The sequence below is a fragment of the Perognathus longimembris genome, chromosome 17 (genome assembly GCF_023159225.1).
Source record: "Perognathus longimembris pacificus isolate PPM17 chromosome 17, ASM2315922v1, whole genome shotgun sequence".
Taxonomy (NCBI): domain Eukaryota; kingdom Metazoa; phylum Chordata; class Mammalia; order Rodentia; family Heteromyidae; genus Perognathus; species Perognathus longimembris.
In genome coordinates, this window is record NC_063177.1 from 6,185,498 (window position 1) to 6,203,746 (window position 18,249).

General features: G+C 47.3%; 1 protein-coding gene, 4 non-coding genes and 1 pseudogene across 7 annotated transcripts; 5 read left to right on the forward strand and 1 right to left on the reverse strand.

The window, feature by feature from the left end:
• Positions 1-3,315: 3,315 nt before the first annotated feature.
• On the forward strand, positions 3,316-3,387 carry Trnap-cgg. Its single transcript has one exon. It is a non-coding gene; the product is annotated as a tRNA-Pro (tRNA).
• Positions 3,388-3,869: 482 nt separating this feature from the next.
• On the forward strand, positions 3,870-3,941 carry Trnad-guc. The gene has a single exon. It is a non-coding gene; the product is annotated as a tRNA-Asp (tRNA).
• Positions 3,942-4,463: 522 nt separating this feature from the next.
• Trnag-ucc lies at positions 4,464-4,535 on the reverse strand. The gene has a single exon. It is a non-coding gene; the product is annotated as a tRNA-Gly (tRNA).
• Positions 4,536-5,111: 576 nt separating this feature from the next.
• Trnaw-cca lies at positions 5,112-5,183 on the forward strand. Its single transcript has one exon. It is a non-coding gene; the product is annotated as a tRNA-Trp (tRNA).
• Positions 5,184-9,195: 4,012 nt separating this feature from the next.
• LOC125365608 lies at positions 9,196-9,623 on the forward strand (annotated as a pseudogene).
• Positions 9,624-12,168: 2,545 nt separating this feature from the next.
• Positions 12,169-17,531, forward strand: Aurkb (aurora kinase B). 3 transcript variants are annotated; one of them, XM_048365788.1, is made up of 9 exons: positions 12,169-12,275; positions 12,520-12,575; positions 14,224-14,326; positions 14,428-14,479; positions 14,922-15,113; positions 15,355-15,493; positions 15,577-15,725; positions 16,489-16,663; positions 17,233-17,531. In XM_048365788.1, the coding sequence occupies exons 2-9, from the start codon at positions 12,543-12,545 to the stop codon at positions 17,404-17,406; spliced, it is 1,017 nt and encodes a 338-aa protein (XP_048221745.1). In that variant the 5' UTR covers positions 12,169-12,275; positions 12,520-12,542; the 3' UTR covers positions 17,407-17,531. The 3 variants fall into 3 exon arrangements, with proteins under 3 accessions (XP_048221745.1, XP_048221746.1, XP_048221747.1); XM_048365789.1 differs by lacking the exon at positions 12,520-12,575 and having other exon boundaries at positions 12,179-12,275; XM_048365790.1 differs by lacking the exons at positions 12,169-12,275; positions 12,520-12,575; positions 14,224-14,326; positions 14,428-14,479; positions 14,922-15,113 and having other exon boundaries at positions 15,423-15,501; positions 15,575-15,725.
• The last annotated feature ends 718 nt before the right edge of the window (positions 17,532-18,249 follow it).

Sequence of the window (18,249 nt, forward strand, 5' to 3'; positions counted from 1 at the left end):
CAACCCCACACTGTTTAAAGAAGTCTTAAGGACTCATCAAGAGTCCGTTTGTCATTTAGTCCCAGCTCGTAAATGGCACTGTCGTCGGCGTCTTCATGAGGAGCTGGTCCTTCCCGGGGCCGCAGGCTGCCCACGCCTGGAATCCCAGCTACTCAGGAGGCTGAGATCTGAGGATCCGCTCCAAGCGGCCCAGACAGGACGTCTATGAAACTCTCATCTCCAATTAACCACCAGAAAACCGGGCTCCAAGAGCTAGAGCACTAGCCTCGAGCCGAAGAACTCAGGGAGATCACCCAGGCCCAGAGTTCAAGCCCCAAGACTGACCAGAAAAAGAAAAAAGGTCTGGTCCTTCACCCATGGGTCCACCAGGCTTGTGGAAGCCACCCCACTCTCCAGGGCCCATCCCACCGAGTCCTTCTCCCTGCCGCTCAAATGCCTGGATCAAATCCCCCTCTTTTCCTGCCCTGGTTGTCAGGATAGCAGGCTCTGGTGGCTATGTTGACTGGGAGCCTGGCTGTGAGAAGGGGGAGGGAGGACGCTGACTGGTGGGAGGCTGCTACCCATAGCAGCTGTGTTGACGGTAGCTACCCCAGTGCCCAATGGTGTTGTTGAAAGTAATGCTCTGATCATAACTGGTCCTGTGTGACTGATTGCATGAGGGTAGCCCCCAGGAACCTGGGAGTGACCTAGTTACTTTGTCCTTAGCCTAGGCTGGTAGATTGAGGTTGACTGGTCTTGGCCAGCTGCTGTCCATGGGCTGGGACAGCAGGCTCAGTGCCATATGCAGGTTGAGCTGCATAGGAGGCCTGGGTGGTGACTGTAGCAGTGGTGGTTAAAGAAGCTGCATATGGCGTCTGCCTATAAGTGGCAGGGGTCTGAGCCTGGGTAGAGCTGACATCAGTAGGCTGTCCATAGGTTCCATAGCTTTGTGGCCCATATGCCTGGGTGGTCTGTGCATATCCTTGAGTTGGTGGGCAATTTAAGTACCAGAGCCCTGCTGGCCGGCTGCTTGGCTGTACTATAATCCATGGATGCCATTTTCACTCCTTCCTCATTCTCTCAATGTCCTTCTCACTCTCTTTCCCTCTAAGGTGCCCACAATTTCGTTTTGGTTGAGTCCATTATATCTCTTTTGGCTTGGTGGGGGGGCTCACACTTTCATGCTCTCTATGTATTACATAGAATACATGATTTAAAAGTTGGTATGGGAACAAGAAATGTACTCACTGCCTCATATATGAAACCGTAACCTCTCTGTACTTCGCTTTGACAATAAAGGAAAAAAGAAAAGAAAAAAAAGTCGGTGTGGATTTTAGGTTCAGTCCTTTAGCAAGCCTTTCATGGGTTTTTAACCTCACTCCTTCCCTAGACTCTGCTGTTTGGGCTCTGTGAAGAGTGCTCTATCCATGTGAATAGGGCAGACCTGGATGGGCATGTTCCTGGAGTCCTGCAGCTGCATTTCAGAAGTAAAAATTGGAGGGACCAGGCTGGGCCTCTGAGCTGTTGCCATATACCAAACCTGCTTCAGAACAAAATGGTCTAGACACCAGCCTCCATCCACTGTGTGATATCTGAATAAAAGCCTGGGCTTTTATTATAATAAAATAATCTAATAAATGACATATTTATGTAATATATAAATAATAAAAATATAACTATAAAAGCCTGGGGAATTGCTGTCCCTAGGGCAGCAGTGAAGCAACAATGCTCAGACCACCACGCCATGATTTTTTCGCTGGTTACTCACTGGATGGTGTAAAGAATTTACTGACAGGATGTGAAGTGTAAAGAGGAAAACTCTTAGAAAGCCAGGACTCTCCTTCCTGAAAGTGCTCAAGGTGGAAGATGCCCTTGCTTCAAATTCACCCTATTTCCTACTCAATCTCTTTAATTGGATGTGACTGCCCAAAGGTAAACTTTCAAACAACATCTTTCAGTGTAAGGAGCTTTGGCTCCTGTTAAAATGTGAACTATTTCCAAAGTGGAAAATGTGAGCTAGTGTTTTACACGTTAGTTTTTCGATTGAAAGTGAGGCCCATGGATGTGCCTGGCTTTGGGGCAGCTATGAACATCCCAGTATTGTGTGAATTTTCCTAGGAGGATGGGCTGGAGCCTGGGCTTTTATTGATCATACACGATTTAGGCCTTCCTTTCTGCATATGTTGAGTGGTCTAGGCTAGGTAAGAGAGATGGCAAGGACTGCTAGGGCCCAAAAGGAGTGGGGCAGAAATGGGAAAGGATTGCAGGAAGGAGGTGCTAGGTCTGCTCAGAAAGAAAACTTCTATTAGAAAGACTTGCTGTTTCTTATGGGAAAAGCTGGGATGACTTGTGTCTCCCCACTGTCTAAAATCTGGAGGGGGAGCCGAGGGGGTGGATCTAATGGCTTGAACCTCTCCTTGACGTCCTCCCTGCCGAAGTACTCATGAGTTAAGACATTAGAACTGACCAGGCCACAAATCACACAACTGACCAATGGAATAAGATGGTCAATTCAGCCATGCCCCCAGGCTGGTCCAGGGCTCCCAGGCCGCTGAGCCCTGCTGGCTCGGGGGCAGGCATTAAGGGGGAAAAAGACCCCTCGCCTCTTCCAGGGGCTCTTAGTAGACACAGGACTTTCAGAGGAGGCCTCAAAGCCGGGTCCTACGAGCCTTCAGAGGCAGGTAGGAGGGAACCGCAAAGCCCCGGCTAGACCAGAGGGAGGGAGATCTGATTGACAGACTGGAAGGGCTGACACCTGACCCGGGTGAGGTCGGCCAGGATCGGCAGCCTGTCCCGGTGTCCCCGTCACCTAGCTCGACGTTACCCTCCCGGTGTCTTCTTAACTCCAGCAGGCACTCTGCTTTCTGTGTGTGGGAAGCCGTGGGTTCCCCGCCTCCTCCCTCCCCCGCCCCACCCCAGGGCGGGCGGATGCGGGGACCACTGCAGGGCTGGGGGGGGTCACCGGGAGATTCCAGGATCAGGAGCGGCCCCGCTCGGCCCGAATCCGGGCAACTCCAGCGGTGCCCGCGAGGCGCGGCCGCGAGGAGGGGAGGAGCGCGCGGCCAGGCTGGGGGCTGACGGTAGAAGGGACCGGGGTGCTCGGAGCTCTCCGGGAGGCTGGCGTGGGGCGAGACCCGGCGCACGCACGCCCACTTCCTCGCCTGTTTCCTGGGAGGGGTCCGAGCTGCGGGGCGGCGCAGGTTCCCCCGCCCCGGCCCTCCAGGGCTCGGCTGGGGGCCCGGTGGTGCCGGAGTTCAGGCACCAAGGTGCTGGCAAGGCGGACCTCAGCCACAGCAGAACGACCTCTAAGGGCGGCCGCCGGCGGCGTAGCGTGTCGGCTCGTTGGTCTAGGGGTATGATTCTCGCTTCGGGTGCGAGAGGTCCCGGGTTCAAATCCCGGACGAGCCCAGTTTTGCTAATGCCTACCTGGCATTCCGAGATGGGTGTCTACGGGAAAGTGCTTGCTTGGTCAGGATTGTTTTACTCAGGCCGGGCAGGATGCTCAGCGCGGGTTGCTGCCCAGCGTGCTAAGGAGGGCGATCGTGCGTCCAGGCTGGCGCCCGGCATTCGCTCTCTGCTCCCGGCGTCCGGCTCCGGGCCGGGCGGGCGACACCGAAGCGTGATTCCTGCTATGGGCGGCGGGTGGGCCGGTAGCCGGCAGCAGCCGTGGAGGCCGGACGTCTCGGTTTGGTCATCGCCACTGGTGCCTGCCTTCCCGGGGACTTGAGTTCAGCTGTGCTTCGCGGCGCGCCTAGGTTTCGGCGGAGCCTTTTCCCAGGCCAAGAAGGAAGATTCCCAAGCCTCCCCCAGCGTCCCGAGCAGGCCGAGCTTGGGCCAAGCACGGGCCGGGTCCCAGATCAGGGATTTGGAGAGGGGACCCGACAGCTCACTCCTCGTTAGTATAGTGGTGAGTATCCCCGCCTGTCACGCGGGAGACCGGGGTTCGATTCCCCGACGGGGAGTTGCTATAAATTTTGGAGTTCCTTCTCGGAGATTCGTTCACATCACTCATTTTATTTTATTAGCGAGTAAATATTCGTCTGGGCCCTGATCAAAAGAAATAGATATAACGAGGAAGGAAAAAGGGAGAGTTTCGTGGTGAATACTGAAGTCTTCGTTAGTTGCCGCCATTCATGTGCATAATTAAACATACTAACTTACGATAGCTTCGCAAGCAGACAGGCAAAACGGCCTAACCGACTTGACTCCCTTGGACCCAGCAAACCGCCGCGCCCCGGGGGACAGAGGCAGGGCTCCAATCCCCTCCCGCCTCCCCGGCAGCCTGGATTTGCACCGCGGCCCGCACGTAGGCTGCAGTTGGGCGTTTGCTGCCTTGAGGACTTCTGGCCGGGAAACGCAAGTCTACAGCCCAGGCGCAGGAAGAGAGGTTTTTCTAGAGGGCTGAGCTCTAATTTCTACAGTCTATAAGTCCCCCATGCCAGCTTTTGGGGGCCAAGGGGAAAAACGGGAAAAGACAAAAGAGGTGCGTTGGCCGGGAATCGAACCCGGGTCAACTGCTTGGAAGGCAGCTATGCTCACCACTATACCACCAACGCTGACGGTAAACACTCCTTTCTAGAGTTGCCCAAGTTGACAACCATGGGTCCGACTGGAGCGCGGGCTCCTAATCCGAAATGAACCAGAGAGAAGTCGACTTCTACCAGGCTGAGAAGAAAACCCGGGCTGCTCCGCTGTGCGGGGCGCACGCGTGGGGGGAGCCGGACTCCGGACCTCCTCGGTGCACATCGCTCACCCTGTGTGCCAAATGGGATTATACCCAGCCCACAAGAGAAGAACTAAGACCAAGGGGGAGAAATAAGGGAAGTGAGTCATCAGCAGAGCGGAGATTTGGCATGACATTTGCTTAGGAGTCGGGTAATGACATAAAATAAAAAGCCCAAATACGTAGAAATCAACTTTTTGGGTGAGCACAATGTGTCCTAAGATTAAAAGTTGGGGTTTATGTTAAGTGCCAAATTCCAAGTGCAAAGGGTTACTACCCTTTACGCTTCTCTCACGGTTCCACCGTAGAACCTTAGGAGCGTCGCGGAGGCGGGCCTGGGGCGAAGCTCCGCCCCTCACTGCTGCGGGCTCAGCTCTGTTAAGGACATCCTTAGGCAGCGCGGCCGCAGGGCCTCGTGGCGCAACGGTAGCGCGTCTGACTCCAGATCAGAAGGTTGCGTGTTCAAATCACGTCGGGGTCACAAGGTTGAGCACCTTTTTCAGGTTCTTGAAAGTGTTTATTAAAGAAAGAATGAAAAAAAAATGCATATAATAGGAGAGGAACTTTTTCTCTGTAATTTTTTTTTTCCTAAAGCACCTGGATGTCCTTTAAAATAGAAACTTGGGCACTTTAGTTTCATTTTGCTGTTTCTGTCCATTAAAATAGCAATGTATTTAATCTCATAGATGCTGTAGTACTACTTTATTTTTATTATCTTTAGTTGTACAAAGGTTTTAATCCAACATTATCCATGAATTTTGATCACTGTCACCTTTCTCATTCTTCTACATCTCTTCAACCTCACTCATTCCCTCAAGTTATCTGCTGTCACAGATAGTTTAGGTATCCAAATACAGACTGTATTCTAGTATTGAATGTTAATGAACATTCAGTTCTTGTGCAAAAAATCTATTTGTGGCAATAAACATATTTTGAGAAAGAATGTAGTAATAATTAATTACTTTAATCATCTACCATTATCATCCTACACCAGTTTCCATTTTTGACAAACTAATTTACATTTGCCAATGGTGCCCATAATCTTAAATTTTTTATTGTTATTATAAAGATTAGAGAGGTTATGTACAGAGGGGTTGAATTTACATAAGTAATGAGTAATGTCACTCCATCCCTTGTTCTCTCCCAGTTTTTTCCCTCCCATCCCCACCCACAAGTTTCATAGTTATTTTCAACATTGTGTCTAGTGAGTACTACTGCTGCATTTGTTCACCCTTTGTCCCTCCATAATCATCTATGCTAATATTTTTGTTGTTGTGTAACATAGCTTTAATATTTTTCATACTCAGTATTAGATATAAAAAGTACTAAAAGAAGTGATTTGTTTGATATTGTTTTTGGAACATCAGCAAAATCTTGAACAATACTTTGTTATTTTAATTACCAAATATAACTAAACTAGGTATTGATAATGTAATTAGGAGAAGAACCCAATTCAAATTGTTAAATAATATTTTTAATATTACTGTGAACAAAGTTCTGAACTTTGATTAGCAAAATAAATAAAGAAGTCCATGAAGATACCAGTCATCAATAAAAATGTAGTCATAATGTATTTTTTAAATGTTTGTATACCTTTACACAAAGGAAGATAATTTCCAGTTTATACAAAGAGAAAGAATAGGGGAAAAGATGATGCTAAGAAAATTAGGTCATCCTCACAAATCTATGCTAAGTTTTTGCTAATCAATGTAATAGCAAGCACTACAACTATACAGTTATTTAGTGATAACAACCTAAAATTGGATGTTGATTCTCTAATCATTCTATGAATGAGTAAGCAATTTTTCTAAAACTGGACATTTTGGTTGCCTCATTATCTGCACTTATTTCTTCCTATTTAAAATGTTGCCCAAAACATCTTTTTATGTTTTCTCTTTATTATCTCTCCCAAGTTAGGTGACACTTCAGTTCCTAGCTGCAAATTCTCCTAACCACTGTCAAGGGGCTGTGTGACTTCTTCAAGTACAAGAAATGTCTTTCTTTTATCTCTTTTATTAATTTTTTTCTGATGTTGTCTTCTTGTATTCAAAATTTAGGACCCAATTTTTTTTTTTTTTTTAATGTTTTAAATTACCTCTAGGCTTCTCCTCAGCCTAGAACCACAGGATATGCAGTTTTGCTGCTTCTGGGATTTGGTTGGGTTTTTTTGTGTGTGTGTGTGTCGTTGGGGGGGGGGTGTTTTGGTTTTGTTTGTTTGTTTTAGTCAATCATGGTGTCTGAACTCAGGGCCTGGGCACTATGCCTGATCTTTTTTCTTTCTTTCTTTCTTTTTTTTTTTTTTTTTTTTGCCACATAATGCTAGTGCCGTACTTTGAGGTTATTTGGAGATAGAAAAGTCAGTTTATTTCTTACAGTAATGAGAGTGACAGCAGCAAGGGAATAAAGCAAATGTATTCATTCTGGGAGACTCCTGAACTTGAAAAGTTTGAGATCTGTGTATTGTGAGGCTTGGTGATTATGGCCACCATGCTGCCAGGACTGGGACCAGAATTCAAGGCCTAGTCATTATCCCTGAGCTTTTGTGCTCAAGGCAAGGGTTCTGACGCTTTGAGTCACAGCTCCTCTTCCAGCTTCTTGGTGACTAGTGGACATAAGAGTCTCATGATTTTTCTGTCCTGACTGGCTTCAAAAAGCTGATCCTCAGATCTCAGCCTCCTGAGTAGCTAGGATTACAAGCATGAGCCACCAGCACTCAACTGTGATAAATCGTTTTGTTACAGCAGCTGAATGTTTTCTGGGAGTCTGTCTAAGAGCTCATGTCAGTTGTAGCCCTTCACCAACTCACAGAACACAGCCTAGTTTTATAAAAACTATATGTGGCAGGACTGGGAATGTAGCCTAGTGGTAGAGTGCTTGCCTAGCATGCATGAAGCTCTGGCTTCAATTCCTCAGCACCACATAAACAGAAAAAGCCAGAAGTGGTGCTGTGGCTGAAGTGGTAGAGTACTAGCCTTGAACAAAAGAAGCTCAGGGATAGTGCCCAGGCCCCAAGCCAAAAACAAAAAAACAAAAAAAAACCTGTCGTGCCACTGACTGGTGGCTCCTGCCTGTAATCCAAGCTACTAAAGAAACTCTCTCCAGTTAACCACACAGAAAGCCAGAAGTAGAGGTGTGGCTAAAGTGGTAAAATACCAACCTTGGGTTGAGAAATCTAAGCAATAAAACCCAAGCTCCCAGAGTTCAAGCCCCACATCAGTCCAAAAAGAAAGCAAACAATAAAAAACAAACACTTTTTTACGGTGTACTTTTTTTCCTTTGGTCATAGGGCTTAATTGCACTACCACTTTGAGCCACAGCAACACATCCAATTTTCTGGTGGTTACTTGGATATAAGAATCTCAAGGATTTTCCTGCCTCAGCTAGCTTTGAACTCAGATCTCAACCTCCTACATAGCTAGGATTACAGGCATGAGCCACCAGTGCCTGGCTCAATGTACTTTATTTCTTCTTATTCTTCCTTTAGTAAAAGGAAGATGTTTCTGGAACCTACTGGGACAGATTGCATGGGGTGATGATGCTTGATAGAACCACTGTAAAATATCCTGCATACTATATCAGAAGACTTTGGGGCCTTTTAGGAAAATTTGATGGGTCAGCATAGGTTTGAGATTTTTTTTTTTTTTAATATTTCTTTCCTAAAGATGGAGGGTTTGCCAGTCACTCAAGACTGTAATCTTAGCTACTCAGGAGGCTGAGATCTGAGGATCATAGTTTGAAGCCATCCTGAACAGTAAAGTTTGTGAGACTCTTCAATTAAGCACCAAAATGCCAGGAAGTGGAGCTGTGGCTCAAGTGGTAGACTGCTAGCCTTGAGCAAAAAAGCTAAGCAAGAAGACAAGGCCCTTAGAAGGCTGTAGGGAGGAGGACTCCTCTACCCAGGAGGCCAGCTTGGGCACCCTATCCCCCACAAAATTCAAAAACACAAACAACTAAGATGTCTGTTGTGAACAAGGGCCAATGCTATGGGCACTGATTGGGGAAAAGGTAGAATATTTACAGATAGCCATCACTAGGTAACCAGTGAGAGAAATGGGGAGTGTATGTGCCAAAGTTCCTCTTGTGACACTTCAAGGAAGGAGGTCTCCAAAGGGAGACCTCTGCCTGGTCCTTGGGCATCAAGTTCTTGATGTTGATGCGGAAAAGAATTTGTGGACACATCGAAGTAGAGACCAAGAAAGCTTATTAGCATAGCACAGGAAAACATAAGCAAAGCATAGGAAAGATAGATTGTGTACACAGCCTAGAGGAATTTGGTTCAGGTAGAGATATACAGTACAGGGTTGGGAGACAAATGCTGCCAAAAGGAAAGGTAGTTATTCTTAGAAGAAAAGACAAAGCTGGGCTCAGGCCTATAATCCTAGCTACTCAGGAGGCTGAGATCTGAAGATTGGCTGTTTGAAGCCAGCATGAGCAGAAATGTCCGTGAAACTCTCATCTCCAAACTACTCAGAAAAGGCCAGAAGTGGCTCTCTGCCATCTTGGAGCCTGTGGAGGCCTGCTGGGAACAGGACTTCAAAAAGGCAAAATGTCTGGAAGGCTGTGGTGCAAGGTCATTTTTGCTGGCTATAAGCGTGGTCTCCGGAACCAAAGAGAGCACATGGCTCTCCTTAAAATTGAACGTGTCTATGCCCAAGGTGATACCGATTTCTATTTGGGCAAAAGATGTGCTTATGTATCCAAAGCAAAAATAAAATAAAATAACACGGTGACTCCTGGAGGCAAACCTAACAAAACCAGAGTAATCTGGGGAAAGGTAACTCGTGCTCATGGAAACAGTGGCATGGTTCATGCCAAATTCTGAAGCAACCTTCCTGCTAAGGCCATTGGACACAGAATCCGTGTGATGCTGTACCCCTCCCGAATTTAAACTAATGGAAATTAAATACAATAAATCTGTGCTCTTGTAAAAAAAATAAAAGGCTAGAAGTGGCACTGTGGGTCATGTGGTAGAGTACTAGCCTTGAGTACAAGGAGACTCAGGGGCTGCACCTAAGCCCTGGGTTCAAGCCCCAAGACTGGCAAAAAATAAAATAAAAAGGAAGGGAGGGAGGGAGGAAGGAAGGAAGGGAAGAAAGGAAAGAGAAAAGAGAAAGGAAAAGTTGTATAAACATCCACTCCTTATTTCATAGAACAACCTACTAGATGTTTACCAACCCCCTCCCCCAAAAATCTGAAGGTTAGCAATAGCAGATGGGAAAAAAACAATAAGAAAAAAAAGGGGAGCCTGGAAAGTCTAAACAATATGGCACCAGGTCCAGTGGTGGAAAGTTCCTCCTACGAAGGAACATAGTTTTTTTGTTGTTGTTGTTTTTTTGCCATTCTTGGGGCTTGAACTCAGGGCCTTGGCACTATTCCTGGCATTTTTTTGCTCAAGGCTAGCACTCTACCACTTGAGCCACAGTGCTACTTCTGGCTTTTTCTATATATGTGGTGCTGAGGAATCGAACCCAGGGCTTCATGTATAGGAACACTCTACCATGAGGCCATATTCCCAGGGAACATAGATTTTTATAAACAAAACAAATAGCTTAAGAATAACTAAAACAGGGGCTGGGAATATGATTTTATGGTACAGTGCTTGCCTCACATACATGAAGATTTGTGTTTGATTCATCAGTACCATATAAACAGAAAAAGCCAGAAATGGTGCTGTGGCTCAAGTGGTAAAGTGCTAGCCTTGAGCAAAAGAAGCTCAGGGACAGTGCTCAGTGCCCTGAGTCCCAAGCCCCAGGACTGGCAAAAAAAAAAAAAGGAGTAACTAAACATACAAATTGATAGTATAACAAAGAGAACTCAGAACAGACAAGTATGGCTGTCCCTGCTTATCTGTGAGTTCTGCAACACCATCTGAACCAATTGTGTGTGTGTGTGTGTGTGTGTGTGTGTGTGTGTGTGTGTGTGTGTCCCAGTCCTGGGGACTGAACTCAGGGCCTAAGCACTGTGACTGAGCTTTTGTGCTCAAGGCTAGCACTCTACCACTTGAGCCACAGCTCCACTTCTGGCTTTTTGGTGATTCATTGGAGATAAGTTTCATGAACTTTCCTGCCTGGGCTGGCTTCAAATGGCAATTCTCAAATCTCAGCTTCCTGAGTAGCTAGCATTATAGACATGAGCCACCAGCTCCCAGATCCCATAACCTACATATCTATTTACACCTATTTTTATCTTGAAAAATCACATCTGGGGCTGGGAATGTGGCTCAATGGTAGAGTTCTTGCCTAGCATACATGAAGCCCTGGGTTGGATTCCTCAGTACCACATACACAGAAAAAGCTGGAAGAGCTGTGGCTCAAGTGGTAGAGTGCTGGCCTTGAGCAAGGACAGTGCCCAGGCCTAGTAGAAACACCAGGAATGGCCAAAAAAACAAACAAAAAACATCATATCTGCAACTGAGTATATGCATTTTCGGCATCATTTTCTAGCCAATACTTTATTCCTACTATTTTACATTGCATTTCCATCAGATTAGATATTATGAGATACACAAGGAGCCGGGCACTGGTGGCTCATGCTTGTAATCCTAGCTACTTAGTTCAAAGCCAGCTCAGATGAAAAAGGACATGAGACTCTTCCAGAAAAAAGCTGGGAATGGAGCTGTGGTTCAAGTGGTAGAGCACTAGCCTTGAGCAAAAAAAGCTCAGGGACAGCATCCAGGCCCTGAGTTCAAACCCCAGGACCAGCAAAGAAGAGAGAGAGAGAGAGAGAGAGAGAGAGAGAGAGAGAGAGAGAGAGAGAGAGAGAGAGAGAGAGGGAGAGATTACAAGAGGACTGAAAATCTATGCAAGTTATATACCAATGCTTTGGCATTTTATATAAAAAATAACTCGGTCATCCAAGAATTTTGATATCTATTGGAGTCCTGAAATACCAAAAGCATACCTTTGTTTTACTTATGTTACTTTTGCTTTACTTTGTTATTTTATTTTACTTACAGTCCTATTTAAACTTTGAGGTGGATGGGACAGTTCAGTAAACTGTTGGAATAATTGGCTTTCCATCTGTCATAAAACAAAATTAGACCCTACTTCATACAGAGAGAGAGAGAGAGAGAGAGAGAGAGAGAGAGAGAGAGAGAGATTCTAGTTATACTACAGATTAAAAAAAAAACACTACATAACTGGAAAATGACTTATGTAACTTGTGGGTAGGGATGGGAAGGGGAAACTAGGGGAAAGCAAAAGAATGACGCTGTACAAAAAAAAATAAAATAAATGTACTCAATGTGCTTATTAACTGACTTATGAATGGTAAACCCTCTGTACAACACAATAGTAATAATTATAGTAATAATTATAATTTTAAAAAACCAATGTGATACACACACTTGGGAGACTTGAGCCTGAATCTTGCCAGGGTTGAGTCCCAGCGACCTAAGTCACAGGACTCCGAGCCAATGAGAATCGAACGCGGTGGCACGCTCAGCCAATGGGAGCGCGGCGGGAGATTTGAACGCGTCTCGGCCGGCTGGAGAAGTTCGCGGGCGACCGGGTGGTGCTGCGCGGGCTCCAGCTGAGCTGGTCTCCTTTTGGGGCCTTGCGCCCGGTGAGGACAGGTGATCGGGCAGGTCGGGGTCCGTTGGGCGGGTCTGCGCGCTCGGAGCTGGGCAGCGAGCGGCCCAGCGGGGAGTGAAGGTCCTGGGAGTGGGTGGGACCGGTAGCCGGCGGAGGCGAGGAGACCTCCGCGCGGACACGCTCCGACCCGGCCGACCCGGCCTCCTCGGCCAGCGCTTCGGCTACCTCGGCTCGGCCTCCACCGCCTTCCCGGCTCTCATCGCTCGGCGTCCCTTCTCCGTGCAGCTCTCCTCCCTTTTTATGTCAGGATGGCTCAGAAGGAGAACGCCTACCGGCAGATGGTAAGGCCCTGCCTGTCCGCACCCCCACTCCGCTCCCATTTCACCCATGGCCCGGCAGGCGGCGGCCTAATGCACTTTTTCCCTCCTTGTGCGCCTCTGTGTGGACGCCAAGAACTGGCTTGCAGAAACTAGTGTGGGCATTTGCAAGTCATGTGTTACCAGACGCTGCTCGCTGGGGTCCCACCCACCAGTGACTCCCAGCTCTCGAGGTCCTTTGCAGAACTGAGACCACTTGTCACGGGCTAGTGATGCCTGGGACTGAACAGAAAACATAAACTAGAAGAGCATATATACAGTTACAGGGCACCAAGATGGGGAAGGAAACAAGATTCTCTCTCTCTCTCTCTCTCTCTCTCTCTCTCTCTCTCTCTCTCTCTCTCTCTCTCTCCTCCCTCTCTCCCTCTCTCTATCTCTCTCTCATTTTGTTGATGATTCTTTACGTATGGTTTATGTGTGTCTGTGGGAAAGTGAGGGGGCACAGAACTGGAGGGAAAAAAGGATGAAAAAGTGCAGCAGTGGAGCTCACTGGATACTGATAAAAGTGAATTATACAATTCATAGGTGGAGATAGAAGAGAGGCGTTGGGAGGCAGTGAGGGAAGGGAAGACACTGTACAAAGAACATATACTCCTTACTTGGTTCATGTAATTGTAATCCCTCTGTACATTACCTTTATAATAACAGGGCAGCCAGGCACCAATGTCTCATGCTTGTAATCCTACCTACTCAGGAGGCTGAAGCCTAAGGATTGCAGTTTAAAAACCAGTCCAGACAGGAAAATCCATGAGACTGATCACTACTAGTGGGTTAACCACTAAAAAGCCAGAAGTAGAGTTGTGGCTCATGTGGTAGAGTGCCAGCTTTGAGTCTAAATACTTGAACCAAAAAAAAAAAAAGCTTAATTGATCATTTAGAATGTATTATTTGTGGGGGCTGGGAATGTGATTTAGTGCCTAGCATGCATGAAGCCCTGGGTTTGATTCCTCAGTACCACATAAACAAAAAAAGACGGAAGTGGTGCTGTGGCTCAAGTGCTAGAGTGCTGGCCTTGAGCATAGAGAGGTTCAAGGACAGTGCCCAGGCCGAGTAGAAACACCAGGACGGGCAAAAAAAAAAAAAAAAAGAAGGAAGAAGAATTTATTATTTGTGGTATTATTTTTATTATTATTATTATTATTATTATTATTATTATTATTGTGGCCACAGTGCCACTTCTGGCCTTTTCTGTTTAAGTGGTACTGAGGAATTGAACCCAGGGCTTCATGCATGCTAGGCAAGCACTCTACCATTAAGCCAATTCACAGCCCCCCCTCCCTTTTTTTTTTTTTTTTTAATAGAATTGTGATTTTGAACTTAGGGCCTTGTGCTTTGTAGGTAAACACTACCCCTCTAGCTATGCCCTTAGCCCTTAATTTATTTCTAAATCCATTTGATTATGGGCTATGAGTAGAATCTTGAGGCCAGGGAGTTAAATTGTGATTTCAGTGCTTTTCTTTAAACTGATGGTAAGAGGTGGGTGGTTCTTTTAGCCAGTGACTTAAATGCCACTTACAGCACATTCCAGCCCCAGTAGCTGGTACTTGTAGAACATTCCAGCCTGCTCACCAAGACAAAGGCACCTTCATATCCACCCCATGCTCCTTCTCAGACTCAATCAGGCCTGAACACCCTGCCTCAGAGAGTCCTTCGGAAGGACCCTACCACTCCCTCTGCACTTGTCTTCATGAACCGCACCAATGGCCAGCCCACAGGTACCTCAGCTGAGCTGGGAGGAAGAGGGGCCTAGCACCCATGGGAAGATGTGGGATGGGAATGCTGAAAGAAAGGCTGAACCTGTTTGCTCTCTCTGTAGCTGCTCCTGGCCAGAAAGTATTGGAAAACAGTAATGGGGCCCCCAACTTCACGTAAGTGCCCCATGCCTGGGTGGGTGGTAGAGAGGAGGGTGGGACAGAGAAGAGCCAGGCAATAGGGAAGGTAAAAATCTAAGGGCAGCAGGAGTAGGGATGAAGAAAAATGGGAGTTGGGTGCCAGTGGCTGTGGCCTGTAATCCTAGTTACTCAGGAGACTGAGATCTGAGGATCAAAGTTTAAAGCCAGCCTAGGAAGGAAAGTCCATGAAACTTTTATGTCTAATGAACCACTAAAAACCCAGAAGTGGAGGTGTGGCTCAAGTGGTAGAGAACCAGTGTTGAGCAGAAAAGCTAAGGGAGAGAGAGCATCCAGGCCCTGAGTTCAAGGGAAAAAAAAGGTGGGCGGGGAGAGAAAATGGGAATGAGGGAAGAGAAGGAAAATCAACATCTTACAGAACTGACATGCCGGTGCTGCCTTCTTCTCACTTTATAACCAGCCGGACCCTCACCATTGATGACTTTGAAATTGGACGTCCTCTGGGCAAAGGCAAATTTGGAAATGTATACTTGGCTCGTGAGAAGAAAAGCCATTTCATCGTGGCGCTCAAGGTCCTCTTCAAGTCTCAAATTGAGAAGGAGAGTGTGGAGCACCAACTGCGCAGGGAGATAGAAATCCAGGCCCACCTGCAGTACGCTGTTCACCCCTGAACCTAAGCCCCTATGAGCCTTGGGCCTTAGCCCCTCGATTAACCCACTACCTCAGATTGCTGTTTTTGCCATCTGGACCCCAACTCACTACCAGTGCAGGCCAACTAGCCCAATCTCCCCTTCTTCCCAGCACTGGTCCATGTCCTGACCCCAGTTCATGCATTCTTCTTGGCCCCCCAGTGCCAGGATCCAGCCTGAAACTTCCTCTGTTCCTCCCCCCAGGCACCCCAACATCCTGCGGCTATATAACTATTTCTATGACCGGAAGAGGATCTACTTGATTCTGGAGTATGCTCCCCGGGGAGAGCTGTACAAGGAGCTACAGAAGAGCCGCACCTTTGATGAACAGCGAACAGCCACGGTCCGGGAAACAAAGGCTGGGAATGTGAGGCTAGGGGTGCTACTTGTAGTTGGAGGTCTGATTGCCTAACCTTGATCCTCCAGATCATGGAGGAGTTGTCGGATGCTCTGATGTACTGCCACCGGAAGAAGGTGATTCACAGAGATATAAAGCCAGAGAATCTGCTCTTAGGGCTGCAGGGAGAGCTGAAGATTGCTGACTTTGGCTGGTCTGTGCATGCCCCTTCACTGAGGTATGGTGGGCTCCATGCAAGGCTGGGACATTCCACCTAAAACCCCTCCAGATCTTGTGACCTAGCAACACAGTTTAGACACTCAGTTTAGTCACCCAGATTTTCCATTTGTATATTAGGACTTTCTTGCTATACCATTAGGAAAACACACTAGTGTTTGTTTTGTTGTTGGTTTTTTTTTGCCAGTCCTGGCGCTTAGATTCAGGGCCTGAGCACTGTCCCTGGCTTCTTTTTGCTCAAGGCTAGCACTCTGCCACTTGAGCCACAGCGCCACTTCTGGCCATTTTCTGTATATTTGGTGCTGGGGAATTGAACCCAGGGCCTCATGTATATGGGCAAGCACTCTTGCCACTAGGCCATATCCCCAGCCCTATTCACATTATTTTTGCTTGAACTCAGGGCTAGGGTGCTGTCCCTGAGCTGCTTTGCTCAAGGCTAGCACTCTACCACATGAGCCATAGCTCCACTTCCTGCTTTTTCTGACTCTAACTTTTGGGCTTGCTTCCAACCAGTATCTTCAGATTCAGCCTCCTTAGTAGCTAGGATTACAAGCATGAACCACCAGCGCCCAGCTCTTTTTTGTTTGTTTTTCTCGATGCTAAGGCTTGAACTTACAGCCTTATTTTCTCACTTGGTTTTTTCTGCTGAAGGCTGGTGCTCTACCATTTGAACCATACCTCTACTTGCAGCTCCTTGTCATTAGGCTACAAGGAAAGCAGCCATTCTGTGGCTTGGGCCCCCATCCACCTCTTTTATTCCACAGGAGGAAAACAATGTGTGGCACCCTAGACTACCTGCCTCCAGAAATGATTGAGGGGCGCACGCACAATGAGAAGGTGGATCTGTGGTGCATTGGTGTGCTCTGCTACGAGCTGCTGGTGGGGAACCCGCCCTTTGAGAGCGCCTCCCACAGTGAAACATACCGGAGGATTGTCAAGGTGGGAGGCAGCCACGGCTTCCAGGGCTGCAGGGCTGGGTGGGCAGAGTGGATCTGCAGGGCCGGGTAGAAGTCTCCATAGAATGGGTGATCAAATCTGGCACTGGTGGCTCACGCCTATAATCCTAGCTACTAGGCAGGCCGAGATCTGAAAATCACAGTTCAAAGCCTGGCACGAAAGTCCAATGAACCACCACAAAACTGGAAGTGCTCTGTGGCTCAAAGTGGTAGAGCAAAATTACTCAGGGACAGCACCCAGGCCCTGAGATCAAGCCCCACAGCCAACCAAAAAGAAGAAAGAAAGAAGGAAGGAAGGGTGGGGCTGGGAATATGGCTTGGCGGCAAGAGTGCTTGCCTCATATACATGAAACCCTGGGTTCAATTCCCCAGCACCACATATACAGAAAATGGCCAGAAGTGGCGCTGTGGCTCAAGTGGCAGAGCGCTAGCCTTGAGCAAAAAGAAGCCAGGGACAGTGCTCAGGCCCTGAGTCCAAGCCCCAGAACTGGCAAAAAAAAAAAAAAAGGGTGACACACACACAGCAGTCCTTCCTTCTCTCTCCACCTGCAGGTGGACCTGAAGTTTCCCCCTTCTGTGTCGTTGGGGGCCCAGGACCTCATCTCCAAACTGCTCAAGCATAACCCCTCTGATCGGCTGCCACTAGCGCAGGTCTCAGCTCACCCTTGGGTCCGGGCCCACTCCCGAAGGGTGCTGCCTCCCTCTGTCCCTCAGCCTGTCTCCTGATTGTCCCCGTCATAGACTCTGGTGGTATTTGTATATCTATGTATATGTAAGGAGGAAGGGGATTTATCTGTTTGTCTGTTTTCTATATCCTTTGTATTTAATAAAGGCTATAGCTTTTTTTTTTATTGATGTGGACATTTCTATGTAGAATCTTTGTCACAGAGAAAGCTAGGGGAAGAAAGGTATCTTCCCTTAGGAGGTGGAATGGCCTCCAACCATCCACTTTCTTATCCATTTTGACTCCCAGAACCTGGAGGTGCTTAGCCCACCCCCACCCCCAACCTCCCACCCCTTGTCTATTACTAACCACATCTGTCTGCCTTCTCCTGACTTCTTGTCTTCCTTTCTCATGGCTATACCCTAAAGTTGTCCTTTTGGGCGGGTTGGGGGGGTCGATACTAGGTTTGAACTCTTGGCTTTACACTTGCTATGCAAGCACTTGCTCCCAACCCTCTTTTGTGCTTGTTTTGGTTTTGTGCAGGTACTGAGGCTTGAACTCAGATCTTTACACTCTTCCCTTAGCTTTTTCATTCAAGCCTGACATTCTTTTTTTAGAAAACTAAATTTTATTGACAAGGTGATGTACAGAAGGGGTATAGTTATATAATAAGGTAGTGAGTACATTTCTTGTCATATTTGTCACACCCTCCCTCATTTTTATTTCCCTTCCCTAGTTCAGGTAAGCATATATACAATATCCAGCGTACCAAAATCATATACAGTAACCATGTGGGGTACGCCAAAGGAAATTCACCTAGTACATTAAATGTAACGACAATAAAATCCTCTGTTTCCTTCTCTTGCTTAGCCTCATTTTTTTTACTAGCCATTTATTGCTTTGTT

What these genes read in the sequence shown, in the direction of transcription:
- Aurkb (XM_048365788.1), top strand. Translation starts at nt 12,543, where the DNA reads ATGGCTCAGAAGGAGAACGCCTACCGGCAGATG. An exon ending in AGAACGCCTACCGGCAGATG is followed by an intron (nt 12,576 to 14,223) that starts GTAAGGCCCTGC and finishes GCTCCTTCTCAG; the next exon opens with ACTCAATCAGGCCTGAACAC. An exon ending in CATACCGGAGGATTGTCAAG is followed by an intron (nt 16,664 to 17,232) that starts GTGGGAGGCAGC and finishes CTCCACCTGCAG; the next exon opens with GTGGACCTGAAGTTTCCCCC.